This window comes from Caloenas nicobarica, chromosome 2 (genome assembly GCF_036013445.1).
Source record: "Caloenas nicobarica isolate bCalNic1 chromosome 2, bCalNic1.hap1, whole genome shotgun sequence".
Lineage (NCBI taxonomy): Eukaryota > Metazoa > Chordata > Aves > Columbiformes > Columbidae > Caloenas > Caloenas nicobarica.
The window spans coordinates 71727027-71750315 of record NC_088246.1 but is presented as its reverse complement, the minus strand read 5'-3'; the positions used below and the strand labels follow the sequence as shown (position 1 = coordinate 71750315).

At 39.6% G+C, this 23289-nt stretch overlaps 1 protein-coding gene across 5 annotated transcripts; it reads right to left on the bottom strand.

The window, feature by feature from the left end:
• Positions 1 to 826: 826 nt before the first annotated feature.
• On the bottom strand, positions 827 to 22375 carry TBC1D7 (TBC1 domain family member 7). Of its 5 annotated transcripts, none has more exons than XM_065629057.1 (9): positions 22330 to 22375; positions 20659 to 20833; positions 20079 to 20202; positions 19289 to 19369; positions 15734 to 15921; positions 13287 to 13424; positions 11439 to 11584; positions 1927 to 2056; positions 827 to 1093 (listed from the first exon to the last, which is right to left on the bottom strand). In XM_065629057.1, exons 3-9 carry the CDS (start codon positions 20188 to 20190, stop codon positions 1007 to 1009), a joined length of 882 nt encoding a protein of 293 aa, XP_065485129.1. In that variant the 5' UTR covers positions 20191 to 20202; positions 20659 to 20833; positions 22330 to 22375; the 3' UTR covers positions 827 to 1006. The 5 variants fall into 5 exon arrangements, with proteins under 5 accessions (XP_065485129.1, XP_065485132.1, XP_065485131.1 ...); XM_065629060.1 differs by having other exon boundaries at positions 20079 to 20199; XM_065629059.1 differs by having other exon boundaries at positions 22326 to 22344.
• Positions 22376 to 23289: the final 914 nt, after the last annotated feature.

Below are 23289 nucleotides of genomic sequence, written 5' to 3'. Positions count from 1 at the left end.
GCAACACATTTTTATATATGATTCCCTGGGCTATGCAAGATGTAGAAATAGAATTTTACACTTTTACAAGGAAAAGACTAGTTCTCCAGCAAATCTCTGTCTATGGCTAGTCACTCTATTTTTACTTACATCATAAATTATATTTCTGTATTAAATTTATCTTGAAATCTAACCAAGAATCAAATTACAACAACTTTGAGACACAACAAATAAATGTAGTAAAGATGCAAAACCTCTCTCTATAGTCCCTGAGCCAAACATTCATAGGCATTATTTATTACTGGCCTGTAATTCTGAATTATATTGACTCATCCCACTGATTTTCTCCATACCTGTCCAAAGTTACATTTTAGGATAGGACAGATGCACCTTTCTGGAGGATCTTCCATGAAGCACACAGAAGGGGGTAGAGCCACAGAGGGCTGGCTGACAGATAAAAATAATTTTAAGACACTTCAGAAAAGCAAATCACCCCTGGTCATTGTGATGTCCTCCACCTCAAACTTGTGAGGCCTCTTCCAGAACGCTTACCTGAAAATGTACAGTATTAATAGAGTACATTTAAATTCCTAGCAAAGGCGTGCTTGTTCACCGAAGAGTTCCAGCAGACTAACATTTAGTAAGCTCATCTTAAAAACACTTCTGAGTAGTAACTAGTTAGTACAGGCTGGCATACAAAACCATTTTTAAATTACAAGAAAACCTATTTACCTTCCTTCAAGAGTTAGTTTCACATACCCAAAACCAGAGAGCACACTGAGCAATCAGAATACTGGCTGGCTGGCCAACAAACACTCTGGACATGATCACATCACCACAAGGTATCTTCATTCCATCTGTATTTATTGAAAAATATTTACATATTGATCACTATGCTATTAGCTGCTTTAATAGTATCTTTACATAGAAAAGGAAATGAAGGCCATCACACTAGGATGGGGAAGATTGGTAAAATGTCTTTTCAAGTGTCTGGTTTTTCCCAAGCCATCATAAGCGAAGAATGTTCTCAGACTGAGTGTGCTGGAGTCCCACAGTGTGTGCGCCACAGATCAACGGCTTTGCTGACAATAGCGTCAGTGTTATCTTGAGGAATCTACAAAAGATCAGGTCAAGATGCCTTGTCAGAGTACTTTATTTGGACTGTTTTGTTTAAAATAAAGATTTTACATTTCCAGTTCAGATTTTATCTCTTTACATAAAAGACAACTGATCTAGAATCGCATCTCCCTGCCCTACCATCCCACCATGCCTCCATCCTACACGTGCCATATTACCTCCAGTTTTTAGACAAAAAGCTTTTATTTACAAAATGGTAAGAGGCCCACACAGGCATCTCACACTTCACAGATCCTTAACCTGACATCAGGCAGAACTTACACTGGCCATCCACAATGACAAAAGTATGTAATCTAACTAACCTACGTTACGTTGGCATCCTACAACCCTGATGTGATGCTCATTACTATTCACAGAAGGAAAGTTCAGGGTCAGGTTCATGATCCCATCCTTACATCAACAAAATCATACCTTGAGTTTATAGATTCACACTCAGGCAAGGAGCAAAAAAGGTACCAGAAACCAACCCTGTACGGAGCTTCCAGAAAAACTAACCTAACCTCATCTGCACTTTCACACAAAAACACTTTAGTATCACAAGGAATACTGTCAAATCTGTACAAACATAGCTAACACATTCCCCCAAAGCCAAAAATAATCTCCTTCTACAAAAGCCTTACCTCCTGATAGAAAAAGAATTATTATTCTCATCCCTGTGCATTCTCTCTTCACCTTAGTACTACTAGACTATTCTCAGTAAGTAATGTAATAGTATCTTATGGTATGTTTGCAACAGGCAAATGACTTTATAGGCTGTAACACATGTTTATACACCACAAAAAGTAATGCAAAGCACAATAGAGTACTTACATTTTCCAAAAACTGTGTGATCTTTTCTGCAGTATTCAGTGCTATTATCTTCATTTTAAAGGTTAATAATATCTCCACAGCAACAAAAACAAGAATCTTGCAGGACCCACTAATAACTTTGTCCCAAACTCTAAAAAAACCAAACAAACCACGACTAACTAAGTATTATTGTAGTGCTTATCTGCTTATTTATCTGCTAGAATGGCCTTTGTACAATCCCCCTTTTCCCGATTACATATATGAATAACAGCAACGTATTGAATTATTCAGGTCAGGGTAAATAAGACATTTTATCTACTCCTAAATATATATAGAGCAGAGTGATGGCAAGCAATAACATATCAATATGGTGTGCTCTGGCTTAGAAATGGAACTGTTTACAAGCTCAAAGACAGAAATCAAATCTTGTTTCAATAGCCTGAACTGTGACAACTATTCTACAGTATATGGTAAAGGTAAGAATTTTTGCTAGTGCAAAAAAGGAACCAAACTTTATTAGCACGCTTAACAGAGACACTCTTCAAACAATTAAGTAGATGAAAATTCCAAAGGATGTAATACTGAACTACTACCTCTCAAGAAGCTAAATAGTCCAGATCATTGTTGTATGAGATATGAATACAATTTATGCACAGGATACAATCCATGATGTTTAAATGAGATGCAAGGAACAACTATTAAGCCTTTCAATCCATCCCACTCTCAGAATTACCTAAGCACCCCTACCACTTGTATGAAAGTGTATCTGGACCTTGCAGTTTTAATAAAACCTGAAGGACAGTTCTCCACAAGCAGCAAGTACTTCAGCAACAGAACTTCAATGAATATTAGAAGAGATCCACACCTACTAAAACAGCCTGCAACAATGGGAAATCATCCTTCAGCCAGCAGCTCTATCTCAGGCCCAACTCAACAGACTCGGGATGAAAGATTATCCAAAACCAGTGTGAAACCATCTGTCAGATGGCAGCTTTTATGGGTTTGCATTATTTTTAGCTCTTGAACTTTAAGATCTGTTAGAAAGACTTTCTGAGGATTGCTGCTCTTGTTCCTTCTGGGCACTTATTAAAAGTGTTTCTCCTCCAAACAAAAACATGGGGGACAAAGATCACCTACTATCCTCCATCATCTCTGAATACAATAACACCAACTGGAAAACATCTTCCGCAGCCCATCTACAAACTTGGGTCTATGGGTGCGCTTCTTCCAAAGACAATTCAATCTATATATGACCTTCTCAGAAGGACTTGTCCTTCAGCCTGGAGTGCCAGGAGAACACAATACAGACATAACACGAACTCTGACAGCTGAACTGAAGAGTGGGTTTCATGCCTTTCAACAAGAAGGAGCTAAGAAGTGGTAGTCTAACAAAGAGCCATGAAGATGACTAAGGGACTGGAGCATCTCTCCTACAAGGAATAGCTGAGTGAGCTGGGACTGTTCAGCCTGGAGAAGAGAAGGTTCAGGGGTGATCTGGCAATGCTTATAAATACCTGAAGGGAGGGTGCAAAGGAGACAGAGCCTGGCTGTTTACAGTGGTGCCCAGAGGCAGGACCAGAAGAAATGGGCACAAACTGGAACACAGGAGGTTCCCTCTGAACATCAGGAAACACATTTTCACAGTGAGGGTGACCTAGCACTGGCACAGGTTGCCCAGAGAGGTGGTGGAGTCTCCATCCTTGGAGAAATGCAAAAGCTACCTGGACATGGTCCTGGGCGACCAGCTCTAAGTGGTCCTGCTCAAGCGGGGAGGTTGGTGGGACCAGGTGTTCTCTAGAGGTCCCTGCTAACCTTAACCTTTCTGTGATTCTTTGTGAAAAACTTCTGTAACTTCCAACATGCCCTTACACAGTGCTTATTTTTCACACTGTGTCTCAAATAAATTCTTCGTCAGTTTCTTACCCACCTATTCACATAACTCTTTTGACACTATTTTCAGAGCCTCTCCATTCATCAAAAAAATCAGACTAGAATTTAACTTATAATGGAGAAATGAGGAAAAGAATATGTGGAATATGTGATATCCTCAGGACTACTCTTAAATAGATGGAATCCAACAAAAAACCCACATGGACAGACTGGAAAAAAGGCACTGCCAATTTCTTTGCCCTTTGCAATTTCATTTTAATTCCTTGTCTTGCTATGATTAAAAATGAATATAATTCCCATACGGACAGGAACAATAAACAATCCAAGATGAAAATTTTCATGCTGCTTTTGTGGCACAAGCATCCCTGGACAAGTGATCACGGTAAATATCACATTGATGTTGAAGTCAGGACTAGAAGATTTAAACAAGGCTATGAGAAAACTGAGACTATATTCCTGTTCCACACTGTCCAGGTCATGCCTGTTTACTTCTAATACATTCTCCTTCACAAACTCATCTGTTTAGAAACAAGAACTGCTCCCAATGTGTTCCATGGGCAGAACTGTAATTATGAATAACAGAGAGTAGCCCACCTCAGAAACAGGAAGACTTTTAAAGTTCATATTAACGCTCATGTTAATTCGAATACAAACTTACTAATCAAACATAAAACACCCAGCCATCTTTCATCGGTTTGCCTCCAAGTCTCCCGACTTCTGTCTCCATAATTACATTACACTGGGTTACATTTCATGCTCAGAAAACACTCCAATGTTTTCCTGCATTATTTAGTCTGATTCCAGAACAAATGTTTTTTTAACAATAGCAAAACAGATGCAGTATCTAAATCAGCAGTGTCTAACAAATTTTGGAAGAGGGTGCATAGCAAAGTGGATGAGATGTCAGCACTAACCAGCTGTGTCTGCTGCAGTATTATCCCCCTTATCACTTCCAGCTATTGTTACTCTCAATGCAACTCCACCAGGCACAGAATCACACAGAATCACACAGAATCACAGAATGTCAGGGATTGGAAGGGACCTCGAAAGATCACCTAGTCCAATCCCCCTGCCAGAGCAGGAACACCTAGGTGAGGTTACACAGGAAGGCGTCCAGGCGGGTTTTGAATGTCTCCAGAGAAGGAGAATCCACAACCCCCCTGGGCAGCCTGTTCCAGTGTTCCGTCACCCTCACTGAGAAGAAGTTTCTTCTCAAATTTAAGTGGAACCTCTTGTGTTCCAGCTTGAAGCCATTACCCCTTGTCTTACTGTTGGTTGTCACCGAGAAGAGCCTGGCTCCATCCTCGTGACACCCACCCTTTATATATTTATAAACATTGATGAGGTCACCCCTCAGTCTCCTCTTCTCCAAGCTAAAGAGACCCAGCTCCCTCAGCCTTTCCTCATAAGGGAGATGCTCCACTCCCTTCATCATCTTTGTTGCCCTACGCTGGACTCTCTCCAGCAGTTCCCTGTCCTTCTTGAACTGAGGGGCCCAGAACTGGACACAATATTCCAGATGAGGTCTCACCAGGGCAGAGTAGAGGGGAAGGAGAACCTCTCTGGACCTACTAACCACCCCCCTTCTAATACACCCCAGGATGCCATTGGCCTTCTTGGCCACAAGGGCACAGTGCTGGCTCATGGTCATCCTGCTGTCCACCAGGAACCCCAGGTCCCTTTCCCCTACACTGCTCTCTAATAGGTCATTCCCCAACCTGTACTGGAACCTGGGGTTGTTCCTGCCCAGATGCAAGACTCTACATTTCCCCTTGTTATATTTCATTAAATTTTTCCTCGCCCAACTCTCTAGCCTGTCCAGATCTCGCTGGATGGCAGCACAGCCCTCTGCCGTGTCAGCCACTCCTCCCAGCTTGGTGTCATCAGCAAACTTGCTGATAGTACACTCAATTCCCTCATCCAAGTCATTGATGAATATATTGAACAGTATTGGTCCCAGAACTGACCCTTGAGGCACTCCACTAGATACAGGCCTCCAACCAGACTCTGCCCATTGATCACAACTCTGTGGCTTCTCTCCTTCAGCCAGTTTGCAGTCCACCTCACTACCCGATCATCCAGTCCACACTTCCTCAGTTTTGCCGTGAGGATGCTGTGGGAGACGGTGTCAAATGCTTTGCTGAAGTCAAGGTAGACCACATCCACTGCTCTGCCATCGTCAATCCACCTTGTTACACACAGCAACAGGGGAATGACTGTGTGACACTGTGATAAACTGACCCCTGGTCAGCACCTTGTCTATGCCAGGAGAGCGAGGAAGAGCAACACAAACTGTGTCAGAAAAGTGTCTACTTAGAATGGCAAAAACCCACAGCAGTTTCAAGGAAACACTTCCTTTGATGATTCTATTTTAATATAGACATCTTTGTACATTGTATCTCTATTGATAAGACGGTGTTCTACTTTGACTTTTTAAATAACAGCAAACATTTAAGAGTATACTGTCCAAGACTGCAACTTTTTTTACCCGTTTTTTGATACTCCTAGAGATGGGAAAATAACAAATGTCAGGCAACTGTGCCCTACAGCCCTACTCAGGAATGCTGAAAGTACACACTAAATTCATTATAGTTTTTGTGACTATCATCCTCTGTGAAATATAACAGTTAACCACAGGAGCACTCCTGTAGGTGTTTCTTGAACAGCGAAACAGTAGCAACAACCACAAGGAAAAATAAAAAGAAACAGGAAGCTGGGCAGGTAGAGAGCGTGAGGAGGACTCTGCAAATGAAGCCATTCACTTTTCACTGAGCTTTTCCTGTAGACATGATACAACTTACTCTGTGTGTGCATGTGTGCAGGCATGGCATTCTCAAGGCAGTTCCTGAGGTTCCTCTACCACCACAGTGCAGTAGCATACAAAAAGCATCACAGCACTGCTGCTCCCTCTTCCTCTGAAATACTGTCATTAATCTCACGGTTTTTCCCCCTAGGCTGCAGGGTAAGCACACCCAACCTTATTCCCTGGGTGTGGTTCTCCACTCATCCAGGCCAGAGATGTTTAAAGAGAACCAATGCTGGCTCCTCTGCCTGATGTGCTTCTGGGTGTCCTTCCAATGGTAACTGCGCACAGAGGGACACAATGAGGCTTGCACAACTCTCTTATCCTGATGTTATGTCATGATCTTGTGCCTGTCTGTCTCCAGAGCTGGGAAGCAGCTCAATTATTTAGACAAAGGCAAACAGACTTTAAGTTTCTCTGCAGTATAATAGTAGCCCACATGCACATTCTTATGCTTTCCCACTCCACAGTAAATTTAAGGTCTTTTTCATCTTCCTGTTGTGTCTACTAACAAATGACTTATTATCACTAGATGTAATTTATGTAGGACAGAGACGACAGATGTAAAACTACAGAAGCCATATATTAATACATGAGGTAGTGTCACTGTGAAAGGCAACCATAAGATTTCAGAACTACCAACTACTTCGCCACAAACAAGCTATCAGGGGCTAATAACCTAACACCACCCCATCAGCTATTACAGCCCTGCTAATCCCAGTTCTTCAGTGCAGAATGCAAACAATGTTAGCCAGGGGCATGATATGTGATTGGCAGCATCAGGCCATAAAAAATGCCTGGCTTATTCACAATCATATCTGCAAAGCTGCACTACTTCTCTTGTAGCTGGATCATCTCGGGTGACAGAGCTGGAATAAACTGGCAGCCAAAGAGCCATTTGGCCTGTAGAGCTGAAGCCACAAAAGGGACACAGAGCTTTAGCAGCAGGGCTGTCTGGCTGCAGGCCCACGCAGCACCATTTGAAAGCTCCCCATGCATGGGGCTTACTGAACAGATAACCAGATATGCTGTTGGAGAATTTGAGCAAATAGGGCAATGGTGAGTATAAAAACAAAGGTGTGATCCAGTTCTTCCCCTGTTTTGGAGAAAAGTAAGCCTTTCTGCCTCCCTCAAGCCTATGCTACAGGCTGGTTTGTGTTCCAGGAAGTACTCTGTGTATATTCATAGAATCAGAGAACTATTTTGGTTGGGAGAGACCCTCAAGATCATCGAGTCCAACCATAACCTAACTCTAGCACTAAACCACGTCCCTAAAAGCCTCATCTATACGTCTTTTAAACACCTCCAGGGATGGTGACTCCACCACTTCCCTGGGCAGCCTGTTCCAATGCCTGACAGCCCTTTCTATGAAGAAATTTTTCCTAATATCCAATCTGAACCTTCCCTGGTGCAACTTGAGGCCATTTCCTCTCATCCTATCCAGGTGGGATACAGAGTCCTGAGGACACAGCACCTTCGAAATGGCCAGTCTGCTCCTCTCCTTTACCAATGTGGCACCTTAAAAAGTTTGTTAAGAAGTTTGTCACATAGCACGTCAAGTGCATTAGGGCAAGCAAAGACACTGCATAAGCTCAAAGGAAAAGCTTCTACATGAAACCTGCCTACAATTCAAATGGGCTTGGAAAATGTATAAACTGATGCATATATCTTACCTATGGTATAACTAGGAGAAGTGTGCTATAAAACAGTATTTATACTGAATGACAATGCATGTCAGGACTAAAGCTGGTATGTAACCTCGTGTCACCATTATTGAATAAAATTTCTGCAGAGCATATACAAATCTTGTACACCATAGAGAAAAAAAGAAAACCACAAAATTTAGATTAAGTTGCCTGGCAGAGAAGACTACAATTTATAGAAAGCAAGTAACTTCTCTAAGAAATACCGTGCTAAATCATAAGTTAAATTAAATCATAAAAGACTGAGCTCAGATCATCTCTCACTTGCCAAAAAAAAGTAAGTAAAACTCACAGGAGAATTGGAGAAGACCTGTTTTCAATTCTCACGAGTTCCAACACTGCCATCTGGATACATTTCAGATAAGCATTCAGGCTTCTAGATTCTAATCCAAACTGAATCTCCAAGCATTAATTAAGTTCATCTGTCACATGCTACCCATGAAGTATGCTATTTCCTTAGCAAATGAGGCCATTATGATTACAACTGAATAATTCAGAAACCTAAACTGGCAAGAAAAAGTGCACTTTTATCATGTTCCCACAAGAACTGTTGGGAAAAGTGATTGCTGTGCCATCAGAGGTACAAACAAGTGAAATTTTTTTTTTACTCCAGAGTTATACAAAAAGCCAGTATTTTTACCTTCTCCATGGAGAAAAAAAATAAATAAAAAAATTCAGGCCATCAAAATATTGTATTTCAGTAAGGTAAAACAGTATATGATAATGCTAAACAGTATAGTAACTAGACAAAATATTTTATAAAAATGAACTGATCCAAAACAGTAAAAGTTTTAAACTAAAATTCTGACAAGCTTAAATATTAAATCAAAACTCTTCACCTAGATTTTTTCTTTTACTCTATCAAGATGACACAGTTCCATAAATGTTCAATTTTTCAACAGAAATTTTAAAAACCCTGCCTGAATCTTCCAAGAGTAAAACTGGTCTGACACAAATTCCTCTTTCAGCTCTAGTTCTCAGCTCTAAGACCTCGTAGCAAAAATAAGTCACGTAACCTCTAAATAAAAATACCTCCTAGAAGACAGGCAAAGAGGTTCCTAATGAGTAGTTTGCCAAGGCTATTTCAGACCACAGAAGCCTACAGGAAAAAAAAAGGCCAGAAGTGACTGGCAAGTCCCAGGTAGAGCAGTCACTTCTACTGACACCAGTTTTAAGACATCAAGATTTATGGAAAAAAAGCACAATGAAAGAAGGTCAATCATTATCTGCTGAAAGTAACTTAAAAATGCAAATGTGACACAGAGATGCAGGCAGACCATACGTGTTCAATTGCTATTAAGGACGTAACAAACATTTTATACATGCCTACATAATTTCTGTAGCTATAAAATTATTAAAAGCTTTTAACCACCACATCATGCACAACCACTACCCAGAAATTGCTACTTTGGAGCTTTATAAGCTCTTGATGAGAAGAACTTGCGATGTAACAACTACCAAGCTGCATGAAGCGTAACACCTAAAGGTCTACTACCAAATCCTTTGGTTTTGGTTGAAATTTTTTCTTCTCTCAGGCATATTCCCTGTCAACAGTAAAATATACAGAACCTCAGACACCATGGAAAAACAAGACTAGAGAGCATGGTTTCTAATCTTATAGCTTGTTCCCCAAAACCCTCTTGTTTTCTTAAGGGCAAATAGAACATTTTTGAAAGCGGCCATTTCCCACTTTCCTTCATGAAATATGAAGTCCCAGATAAACATGCAAGGCTGCATCATTATTCAGACTATGACCAACCTTATCATCATAAAGCATTTTCTAAAGAGCATTTTACGAAGCTCTCTGTTTCCACACTAGGTTGTTATACTAGCCACTGAAGTCCTGGAGATGGTAGAGTAAAACTTTCCTTGAAACTTGTTCTCAAAGTTATCAGACAGCTGAAAACAAAAACATTGTTTTCTTTGTGCCATGTCCTGCTCAGCTATGAGCAACTCATTAAAGCAAAAAGGATATACTTCTCTACATCTAGTTTGAACTTTCCGCTTTCCAAGAGTTCTCAGGCAGCAAAACTAGAGAAATCACACAAGCTTCATTTCAAAAACCCTTCAGTGAAGCACCATATACAAGAATTTTCCCCTTTTAAAAGCTGGACAAGCTATTTCTAGCTGTAGAATTCTGATATAATGCACTATTTCATTAACTTCGTAACACTCAAACTGCCCTACTACTTTTAAAAATAAACATTCTGTCATGGTTTAACCCCAGCCAAAAACTAAGCACCACACAGCCACTCACTCAATCCCCACACCTCGTGGGATAGGGAAATAATTGGAAGGGTAAAACTGAGAAAGAAACTCATGGGTTGAGATAAAAACAGTTTAATAATTAAAAGAAATAAGGAGAAGACGAAAGAAATAACAAAGAACGAGGAAAATCCAAGAAAGGAAAGTGATGCAAATAAAAACAATTGCTCACCACCAACCAATTGTTGCCAAGTGAGTCCCTGAGCAGGGCCCCCCTGCCAACCTCCACCTCTGTTTAATTGCTGAGCATGACATCATATGGTCTGGAATTTCCCTTTGGTCAGTTGGGGTCGGCTGTCCCAGCTGTGTCCCCTCCCAACCTCTTGTGCACCCCCAGCCTCCTCACTGGTGAGGTGGTGTGAGGAGCAGAAAAGGCCTTGGCTCTGTGTAAGCCCTGCTCAGTGGTAAATAAAACATCCCTGTGTTATCAACACTGTTTCCAGCACAAATCCAAGCCACAGCCCTATACTTGCTACTATGAAGAAAATGAACTCTATCCCAGCCAAAACCAGGACACATTCCCAGAATGTTTTTCATCTAATGACAATACACTCCCTAAGCAAGGATTTTGGTTAAAAAGCCTGAAAACTGACTAACATGCACCTATCACTAAGCCAGGACTTAGAGTTTTAAATCCTAAGAGGCATTAAGCGTCTAACAGAATCAGATGCTATATTTAACTCCATTCTTTTTTAATTGCAATGTGAGAAATGATCACACAGAGATTACCTTACGTCAGTAACAAGTAGAATCGAATCCAATCTTATCGTTTCCAAGTCAACAACGAAGTTAACTCCAGCATCTTACAGATAAAGGAAAGTTCTTTGCCTGCTAGTGATGACATAAGGCTAAAATTAAATAAGAGAACTTACCTCTGTAAACTGGACTCGGGTAAACAGCCTGCAAAGCACTTTTTAAACCAAAGATCATAAGGGAGTTTGCTCATTGCAGCGCATGCTTTCAGATGCATCAGGAGTCTGTTATCTTCAATGTTCAAATACTGCTCCAGCATTTTTGGCTGAGAAAGGAATTGGAAAATTTTAGATCACTCACATCATAGTACCCTCCATAGTTAATGCACACTGGAAGACAAGAAATGTCTCAAAAATTTGATCGGCATAAAATGTTAAAATAATGAAGTGGCATTGGTTTAACTAAAAACATCATGTTCCAAAATACAAGTGTTGCTGATTTTTGCAATTACCTACTTAAGTACTTAACTAAACAAACAATCTCAGGTTCCTTAAACTGCTGACCACCAGCAGAACTTCTGAAATACGCAGTATTCCCTAATGCAAGGAGGTGTTTAAGAGCTTAAGGCAATGCCGAGATTAAATGTGCACTAATTACTGTTACCTCCAGGAGTAAAATTGAGTTTCATTCACCTCAAACCTAATCGGCCTTACCATACGTCAAAGAAAAAAAAAAAAAAATCAAATCTACACACAATGCAACAAAACCCAGAAAATCAATTCTGAGAGCAAATCTTTGTTCAACATATTAAAAGCTGGACATTGATTTCTTGTTTAAAAATCAAAAATATTTAGAAGCATAAATGTGTGCACAATTATCCACATAAAAATGTTGGTAATTCTCCTTTTATTTGAATTCTAATGTAACACCATACACATTTTCGTAAATTCAGGAGTACCTTTATGCTTTTTGTCATAATTAGGCAAACAGCTATTGACTCCAGCTGTCAAAGAGAGAAAATACTTCCTTTGTCCATATTCTAACATCCAGAGCCTTGGTACAATGTTCATATTGAAACAAAAACTTCTGAGGTAGACACTTGGCACTCTCTGTGTAGTGAGAGCACATACTTTCTTTAGAAATGCTCCTCTGTCCTTTGAAAGGAATTACATAAATCGGCATAGTTGAATGTATCACCTCCAGCAACAGCAGGTGGGCTTAAAAGCACTTCTTAGTTCCAAAAGAATAACAAACAAAGGACATGCACAATTTTCTGCAACAAATTTTCATTCAGTGATTGCTAGTACATGGGTCTTCTGATACTTTTATTTTTAGCTAAAAGTATCTTATCTGTTAAGACTCTGAAGAATTACAAAAGCTTTTGTAATTTTTTTAAGTATGCATTTTCTTCACTATCAAGTTTTAATTTTATAAACTAGTAAGACAGAAATTAAAAATTAATATTCTATGAGACCATTTAAATTATCAGTGCCAAAAGAACTCTATTCCACTTTTTTCTGTAACTTAATTTGCAACATACTGTTTTTCTGAAGATGTAGTACCCTGCTCCATTTATAAAGCAAAACAACTGTGCTTTGTCTGTCATTCAATGAGCAGTGTATGGATGCCAGAGATGCAGCCTAAAAAGTGGGAGACATACATCAAGATGTTCTTAATTTTGTGACATTTCTAATTGTTTAAAATAAAGAAAATACTTAAGTGACCAACTTGTGAGAAATATAATTCAAATAGATACATTGCAAGCTTTAGCTAACCTAAAAAGAAAATAAGATGTAATTTAAAACTCCCACGTAGCAAACAAAAACCATTTCTAAAGTTATGTTAGAAAGTGTCCTACAGGACAGCACAATCACAACACAAAAAGCAGTCCTCCCTTTTTTCTCAAAATAGTTGGTGGAACAGAATCCAAGGGTGTCACCTCCGATGCTCCAGATATCTCCATGTATTAAGTGCTTTCCATGACTGGCTCTCCTCAGAACAACAACGAAGAAGGGTTTTTTCCTTACCAGTTGTTGTAATGAATCTTTGTGCTTGCTGTTCAGCTGATTCACAAAGCAACTGACAAGCCAATAGCATTCTATAGGGTCCTCCACCATTTCTTCCATTGCTTTCGCAATAGCAAGAAACACTTCATCTTCAGGTTCCTGGAAAACAAAGCCAGAAAAAGGGAAGCACACAGAAGTATTCGACTACCTGATTTAACTTAAATCTTATATTCTTTTTCCCTGCTATGTGGGAAAACAAACTGGAATCAGTGTACAAAAAGAGCTGTTCTGACATCAGAAATAAAACATTGGGCACCAGCTGCATTATGGTGACAGATACCTATTAAAGTAGAACAAATAAGACTTGTCTTGCTTTTAGAACCAGAACATATATATGATTCAAAGTTGTCAAATGTTCTCAAATGAGATATTACATCCTAATAAGGCAGTGATAATCCTACTTCTATGCCCCACATTTTTATACTGCATAGCAGCAGAAATTGTCATCCTGTTCCTTGATAAAGGCCAAACAGGCCCCTCACACACCTTCATCAAGGATGTTACAATTACTGAAAAAAAACAACGCGGCCATGAGCTGTATGCCTACCTTCAACATACAGAAAATCATCTGGTTTGAGATAAACATCTTCCAAGAGACAAATAAATATTTTTTCCAGGTGGTGAGTATCTTATTCCCCACCAGAAGCATGTGATGGGCATGCCATCATCTTTTCTCCTGAGAATATACTTTCCTAACAGAAGTATCAGCATGCCTGAACCACAGTTAAAGGTATGACTGCACATAGGGTAGATGGAGGCAAACTCTAAACCAGCTTGACCTCATGCCAACAGCTAGCTCAGGAAGCATCTAAACTGGATGTACAAGGAAAGCCTCTACATTTGCCCTGTTTCTTATAGTCTTCCTTGCACAGGCAGTACTGGCTACATTAGGAGGCAGGGGAACAAGCCAGGTATGTATCCACAGTCTGGTCTACTGTAACCATCAGCAGCAGTACACTACAGTATCACAGGCTTTTGCACAGATTCCAACTCATGCAAAATGTGTGGACAGTCTAAATACTACTGGCATATGCCTCTACTACGTGGACTGCAGCAATACACGCAGATCCCTGCTCAAACTCTGCTTTCAGATGCATAAAACATACTTAGCAGACTTCTCTCATTTGTGACTCAAACATTTCAAAATGTTTAGACCAATCCAACATCGACTTTACATTCCCTCTGCCTCCACAATAAAACATCTGCATTACTACCAAGCAGTAACCTCTTATAAGTTTCAAGGGACAGTTACTGCACTGAAAACAGGCTGGTGTAAAGACAACAAATGCTTTCTGCAGCAAAACAAATGTAAGTTACAGGATTAATATACTGTCCATCTGCTAAATATCATCTCTACGAAACCCCATCACAGTACTGAGAGCAGCTAGTGCTCTGGGATGCACTGACAAAACACTTGCTCAGAAAGCAATACTGCTCTAAAAGGGATGAATTTTCAGCCCACTGCATCACCTGCCAAGATCAAGGAAATTTCTCTATAGGAAATGTGCAGGGTAGGATGGTCACATTCCTAGGCAAAGGTAAGGGCACAAAAACACTGCCCCCCACCTCCGACAAAAGAATGCTGTACGTAATCATCCAGTTCAAAGTAGTACTGGATTTTCCTTATTGACTTTGTTTGACCTTTATTTATAACTTTAAGTTCGAATGTCAAATTTTGTTATTACAGATGAAAAATAACAAAATAAGTTGGGCTAGAGTGAACAAGGATAAATTAACATTAAATACAGGATAAAATCCACTTCAGAAAGTCCCATGGCTACTTTCATCACCTCCTCTTTCATAGAGGCTTATATGTAAGATCCACACATTGTTTTCATCATCACACTATAAACTTATCATCAAAACATAGACTTGTTTACCCGTACATGAGCACACTGTAAACTACAGAGTGGACGCACTACCTGACAAAAGCCTGGATCAGTTCAGACTAACAGAAAAAGGAGGTCAGTACATTAAAGTCTAGATTTAAAAGCAAATACTGAAAATAAATGACGTAATTTGCAATAAATCGCTGCTTGTACTGGCTCTAAATTATCCCTGTTCCAAGACATTTAAGAATCTACGAGCTCCGATTACATCATTTTCATTTCAGTGCTATAAAGAAAACTGAAGCGTACTAGAGTACAAAAGGTTTGAAGCCTAGCAGGCAAAATACACAAAAGAGATTTTGTGGCATAAAATATTACATAAGTACTTAGGGGAAGAGAAAGAGAAAAGCACTTTGACTAAAATACCTTATTTTATACTAGTACTTCCCTGTTTTCCATTCATCTCACTTTGTCTACCTACATGCATTTGTGGGGCTACTTGCAGTTCAGTTCCTCACAGGCTTATAGTTTGAAGTTAAACAAAATATTGCATTTAAAAGACTTAAAATGACAACTGACCAATGGAAAAGCCAAGTTTCGAGGCAATTTTCCTGATTCCAGTTGATGTATGCGGAGGAAAACATCTACCTGTGGGGTAGAATCATTAATAAAACGAATTACACGAAGAGCATGATGTACATCCCAGTACTGCTCCTTCCGGTACTTCATCACCAAAGCATGAGATTCATGGTGAGGAGGAATAATTCCTAAAAATAAAGAAAAAAATAAGCAACTTTAAAGAGAAAAAACAAAGCACTCAAATTCCCTTTCCAACAGATCTGCCTAAATTCAATTTCTACAACTTCAGTCTACAGAAGTGTAGGAACTGGCACTCCATTTTGTTTATAAACATGCTCAAATAATACAGAAAATTCTACAAAATTGGAAGTCAAAGGACCAACAAAGCACTTTAGCATTATATTTGTAAAAACAAATGTAATATGTTAGCTGAGCATGGGCAAAATCTACCCTTAAGCCTATTGTTTCTCAAGCTCTTCTATAATATTTCCAGCAAATGAAAGCTTACTCTTTTGTATACCACATCAGTGTGCTAATAAGAAATGTCATTGTTGGGATAGATGAAGAATAATTTAACTGGTTTATCCTCCCTTTCCAACAAACCTTCCTTATTTTTAAATTGTGAATCTTACTTGTTACTTTTTTATACCTACCTATAGTTTATAAAACAGTACTAGTTGCATATTTGTGCCCAGCTTCCATTTATTTTGAAAACAAAGTGGATGCAGAATGATTTTTATACACGTTAGCTGTTCATGTTCTGAAATTCTATACTTTGAGATGACCAGAGAGTATACACATGCAATTAATTAAAGCAAAGATACCCTACATTCCAATATTACTTAATGAACTCTTAGATACCTGCTGGAAAATTCTTGCTCACTGTATCATAGATTAATCCTCTCTAAAACAACATTCAGAAACAAAATCAATCACACAGGCTGAATCAGTTACAGATTGAAACCTAAGAATACCACCCAAACACTTTGCAAGGCAATGTTTTTTACTTTATCAGCACAAGTATTTTTTCTAGTTTCCTAGGATAAAAAATTAAAAAGAAAAAAAAAGTACCTAAGTAGAGAGGCAGAGAAAATTAAACTGTTTACAATCGCCAGAAGAGATGCCCAACATTTCACTCGATCCTTCCCCTCACTCTAGACGCAATCTTGCCATGCACTGATGTTAACAACAAAACTGTCACAGGATTCAACAGAAATAAGATCTTATATATACCAAAGCAAAAAAAAGCCACTTCCATATCACCAGCAGAACAGATTTTTTCCTGTTGTAGAAACCAATGAGAAGAAAGTATTCTTCAAAAATCAGTTCAGAAACAGGCTACCTGCTGCTTTTCTCTCTCATTTAAAGAAAAAATATTCCTGCCAAGTGTTAAACCATGAAATGGCTCAGTTTTAGTAACAAGCGCAGACAGAAAATTATCTTTTATTTTCCAACTGCAAACCTGTCTGCATTTCAAAAGCTGTGACATCTTTCACGTTATGCAAAAACAGAGTCAGCATCGTGTCTTTGTATGTACATACTGCCAACTGCTTTCCTCAAATACAGAAAACTACCTTAGGCAGACAGAAAAGAAGCTTAAACAACACAGAGATGTCTAGAAACCATCATACTTGAATAGGAAGTTAATAGAGACATCACTGACATACCGTGTAACCTGGAACAGCATCGAGCCTTTGGTATGTGTCTGAGACAACTTTGCTGACAGGACGGAATCCCTTTTGTTAAACTATTAACGTTATTTAGAAAATATGTAACACCTCTCACCAGAAATGGACTGGGCTGTTGGTCCAGTCATTTAGGGAGAGATATTTTGCATTGCCCTTCTGAATACCAGCTTTTCTAACACTGAGATGCAGCATAAGAAAACTCCTTGTACCTCTGTTTACCCAAGGAGTATACAGAATGACAGTATGCATATTTGAAATAAATCACTCTAGGTTTAAAACACAAAATCCATTAAAAACATCCATGCACCTCAGAAGGTGTTTTCTGTTATCATACAATTCACAAATCATCATATCTAAAACAATCAAAGACAGACCACTGGCTCTGCAGTGAGCTACAAGTTTGCCAAGAGACTGTATTTTGCTATTGTAATTTTAGCTGAAAGGTCTTGTAATGAGTCACTTGCCTAAACCTCCTACACTACATTTCCTACTACTAATATTTTAAAGGATGCTGACTACTTCACTAGGGCCCAGGGTACAAGAATCTTTTTCATGCTAAAATTAGTACTCGAACAGCAGAGGCTTTTATCAAGTAGGATTACTCTGTTTGTTCAATGATCAATGCCAAGAACTTCAAGTTTTAGAACTAGATCTTGCACCTTCTGCACACTGTTCATTTACTACCTCTCCCAAAAAAAGGCTTACAAATCCAAATAATCAGGAATATGAAGCCACAATCTTTGAATTGTAGAAAATTGGAGGGGAAAAAAAAGAAGGAAAAAAACCCCCACAGATTGTTTAAAACTCAGCGAAAACTTTCCAATACATTATTTCAAACTCCGGACACTGCAGTGTAGACCAAGAAGGGAAACAGAAGACAGCTACTTGAACAGTGTTCAAGATCATGGCACAGCCTAGCATAAATAAACATCTTAAACCAGATAGACTGTTTCGTAAAATACTCATTCTGAGGTCAGAGTCATAAATCTTCCTGACTCTGAATCACATGCCAAAATCTGCATATAAGAGATATATATGGGATCTGTATCACAGATTCTGACACTCAATCTGGCAGCGTTTCTTGACAGGCTGCAACTCTAAGGGCAGCTCCAGATACCTTGTAAGGGTCAGAACTCCTGGACCTTCCGCAGCCCCTCCTGTCTCTAACTGACACGACCTCACATCCAGTACACCCAACACACTTGACCAGTTACTGCAAAGTCAGCAGGACATTTGAATTAGTCATCTGATTAACGCACTTCAAGGAAAATTGAATCTATTTATGAGGGGGTTTTTATGGTTTCTGGGAATACCATAACTTGTCTCTGGTCCCACAGCTTCTTCAATGGCAAATACAATGTAAAGCCAGAAGCAAAACCAGAAGAAAGCAAGATTTTATAGAACACAAAGCTTCTCTTTAGAATAGACAGCCATTCCACACCTTGCCTAGCTTTTTGAGCTTAAGCACAGCTTTACTTCAAATTAATTGCCTGTTATTTTAGGAACAAAACTAAGTATCTTTTCGGGTATCAGTGACTTACTAGAATCCACCTTTCAAATCCATTTTATAAATCTACTTGCATAGCGTTACAAAGTTAAATACAGAAATACACTCTTCTAGGTACACTTCGGCAAAAATTCTCAAAAACTGTGCATGGAATATTGTTTTATAATTGTCATTGTGCATCCTAGGTGGATACAAAAATAGGCTAAATATGTATCAGTAGGCAAGGTAGTACAGAATAATCCATGTCATTAACTCTCTAAACAACAACACCACCACCACACCCACACAACAAACACCAGAAGATATACACCTTCCTACATACTAATTTCTATAGAGGATCATAGATGTTATATTTCATACCTAAAAGCACTTTCCACACCAGTATACGATACATGGATGGCAGAGGAAACCTTTGACTAAATGTGCAAAGCTTCTCAATATCTGTAGAGAAATAGACAAAAAAAATTATGGTAAATTTAAATATAATTATAAATAGGTTTGAGTCTCTGATCTACCTGACAAATCCTTAGCCACAGATCAAAATCCCCACTTTTACCACATATTATCAACCAACACTTCCAATACTTCAACTGAGAATAGAATGTGCCCTGTAAACAGCAACAACTTTGAAAAATATATACATTGGCTTGATTTAAAAGAAAACTACATTAGGTTTCACCAGGAAGAAACTGTATCATTTCTATACATATTTGTAAATCGTGCTGCTATGTTAAAACAATTAAAGGCTTTGTTAAAGGGACAAGATTCCTCTTTCTGTTCTGTTAGACATGTGGCACTCCTCAGGGACCAAGAGCATTACCAAAATCTTCATTGTTTTGAGGTTAGATGGGATTAACAGCATGAGATTATATATTTTCAGATTAAAACTGCTTTCATTAAAAAACTTTTAGTTTCTTGGGCACAAAGAATCATAGAAGAAAAAAAAAAGCAGCAAGCAGACAAATCTTTTAATAGTTTTCAGTTTTTCAGATCTTTGAAACTCAAGGGACTGCTAGTAATAACTCAGATATCAGTAGTAAAAGATGCATACCTTAAATGAATACTAAGCACAGCAGCTAAACATTTTCTATTATTCCCTTTCCAGCCCCAAATGACCAAAGTAATAGAAGAAACAGTTAAATCAACTTGCCCAATCGGTCATCTTTTAACAGAATTTCCAGTGACTTCTTTTCTTCAACTCCACGAAAACCCACTTTTTCATAATACACTGAGCGAAAATTTCTCTGAGTGTCGTCAGCCATGATTGATTCCTTCTGGAGAAACAGTAATTCTCCTTAAGTCTTACAAGAATACATTCCTACTGTGTTAAGGTCAAGTACTTTTGCACACCGATAAAAGTTGATTGCCTATGTCTCTATAGTATTAATAAACCCTACAGAATATTAAAATCTTCTACAATTTTTTTATCATATGCTAACACAGACAATCATAAAATAACTGAGTCTAAACAAGGTCTAAAGTTGTCCAATTTCCAAATGAAACACAGGGATTAAAAAAAAAAAAAAAAGTTAATCCTGAAGTAAATTATACTACTTTTCAAAAAGTTTCCCAAAAATGCTGGAGACACACTTAGTCTTTTATGTGATATCCTGTATTTCAAAACCAATACAAAAAATACAGTTAAGAGTCTGACAAAATTTTGGGTACAGAAACCCTAATCAAGTACAACTGTTACCCAGATAAGTAAAATCACTAGGTTTCATACTCACCAGTCAAGGTAACCAGAAGCAAGGACAAGCCAACGTTGGTCTCAGTAGCACAAGGGTTACAGGAAAGAATATGGCTAGGTATGTAGGCTTGTTCTTAAGTTGTAGATTTGAACTAAAAGTTCACATTTTTATCAGGTGCTATAACAGCCACAGTCTTTAGCTTGTTATTCCAGTACTAAAAAAAAATAAATAAAATACCTCATCCCTATACTGGAAACAATGGTAAATTGCAGTGAGTACTCTATTATTCAGAACAAATGTAACATGTAACTGACATTTCAATTCAGTTCAGCCTTCTAAATATCAATTCTGTCTACTCTGCATGTCTGCAAATATGAGAAAGTTCTGGTTTGTAACTCAACAGACTAAATATAATCTTAATTTTCATGCCCAGTGACAGCAGCAAAATTTGGAGAAAAATAATTTGAGTGAGAAACAACAGGTGAATGATGCATTGAAAAGCTTTTCTAGTTAAATTCTTCTTTTCCTTGCTTAACCAAAGGAGCAGAGCATTTGCAGCTATAAACAAAGGCCATTTTGCAAAAAATGCACATATTTAAATTTGTATATCCACTAGGCCTATTTGTCTTTCAAATTAAGTCAATTTATAGTGCTTTGTAGGAGCAGGGCCAAGACCAGACAGAAAAATATAAACGAGCAAAGGACTGAATTAATGCTTTCTGAGATAGGTCAAAAACTATCTCAAAAACACAGAAAAAATATTTGTATTACTTGCAAGACATTTCAGGTGTGCAATATCCTTATGAAAATGACTGTGATGTTCACGTATTGTGCATTTTAGGGTTTACTACTCAAGTTGCAGCCATGTCTAAAAGCAGATTTATGATGCTATAGACACTCAACTACATTTTAAATATTTGAAATTTTATAAATCTGAATACATGCTGCATAGAAAACATTTAGCCCATACCACTCATGGAAAACTGACACTGGAGTCACAGAACAGAAACAATAAATACCATTTGAAAAACAACAGTATGATCTGTAAGAAATGAATGCTATATTAATAATTTTAAACTATTGCTATACCAGCAGTATATTTTCTCAGTGGAAAAAAGAAGGAACACTGGTTCCTCTCTCTCCCCATATTTAGGATATGTATTTTCACATTAGGCAACCAATGCTCCAATATTCACACATATTGTCAATACACTGGAAAAAGGAAGGGGAAAAATAAATCCCCAGCCAGCTCACTTCAAGCGTTCTGTATGGAAAAGTATGATTAACTCATTTTGCCTTGAAAAATTAATGCATTTTTGGTCTTAACGGCACTTTTCATCATATTATTAAACCTCATGCCAGGTGATTTTAATACCAGCAATGAAACGTACGATGCTTAGTAGAAAGGCAGACACGATGACAACACGCTTCTGCCCGTGTACAGCAGACCCCTCCCGCGCACAAACTAAGCTCAGCTCTGGGCCCGGCCTCCGCAGGCCGCGCAGCACCGCCCTGGCCTAACCGCCCCCGCCCCGGCCTGTACAGCGGCCAGACCCGGATACACCCGAACACGGCATCGCTCCCCCGCAGGGAATCACACCCCGGGAGCGAAGGCGACCGCGGGGCCCCGGGGATGGGCAGGGGCTGGGGAAGGGGATGCGAGCGGAGCCGGTGACAGACACCACCCCACCACCGCCCCCCAGCACCTACAGCAGGCCGACCCCGGCCATGGCGAGGACGGGGGCGGAGCGCGGCGGGGGCGCATGCGCAGGCCGCGTCCCGCCCCGGCGGCCGTGGAGGCGGAGTGTTGCGGGGGGCGGCCCCTCGGCCCTCCGTGCGGGCGGGCGCTCCTTCTTCCTCTCCGCGTTTCGTCAGGCAGCTTCGGGAGCGGGTAAAGTCACTTGGTTTGTTCAGCCTGGAGAAGAGACTGAGGGGAGACCTCATGGGGCTGCAGCTGCCTCACAAGGGGAGGAGGAGGGGCAGGCGCTGAGCTCTTCTCTTTAGTGACCAGTGACAGAACCCGAGGGAATGGCAGGAAGATGTGCCAGGGGAGGTTTAGGTTGGACATGAGGAAAAGGTTCTTCCCCCAGAGGGTGGTGGACACTGGAACAGGCTCCCCAGGGAGGTGTCACGGCCCCAAGCCTGACGGTGTTCAGGAAGAGACTGGACAACGGCCTCAGACACACGGTGTGAACTGTGGGGCTGTCCTGTGCGGGTGTTCAAGGGAACTAACAAGTAAAGGGTTAACCACATAGCAAGGGCCTGGAGCTTTGTGTATTATGTTAAGAAAAACGAAGCCTCATTGAATGCGAAGATAAGTTTTACAGCACCCAGCTGTATCCTTTGGGAGACGAGATTTTCAGCAAAGGGAAGGCACCAATCTGGTTTCAACCAACTTGGCAGTTTGGGTTCCAGCCAATTCAGCATACTAAGCCAAAGGTAAAAAGTTCGCAGTGACGAAGCTGAAGGAGCCTTCATCCAAAGACCCCTCCTCAGTGACGAAGCTGAAGGAGCCTTCATCCAAAGACCCCTCCTCAAGACCGCCAGGTGGCACTGCGCAGGCGCAACAGGGAGGGGTGAAGGAGGAGACTATGGAAATGATTTCCTGGGACTCATTTTAATAAGAACTGCTTTCTCGGGGAAAGGTTATGAATATGTATAGGTGTTCCT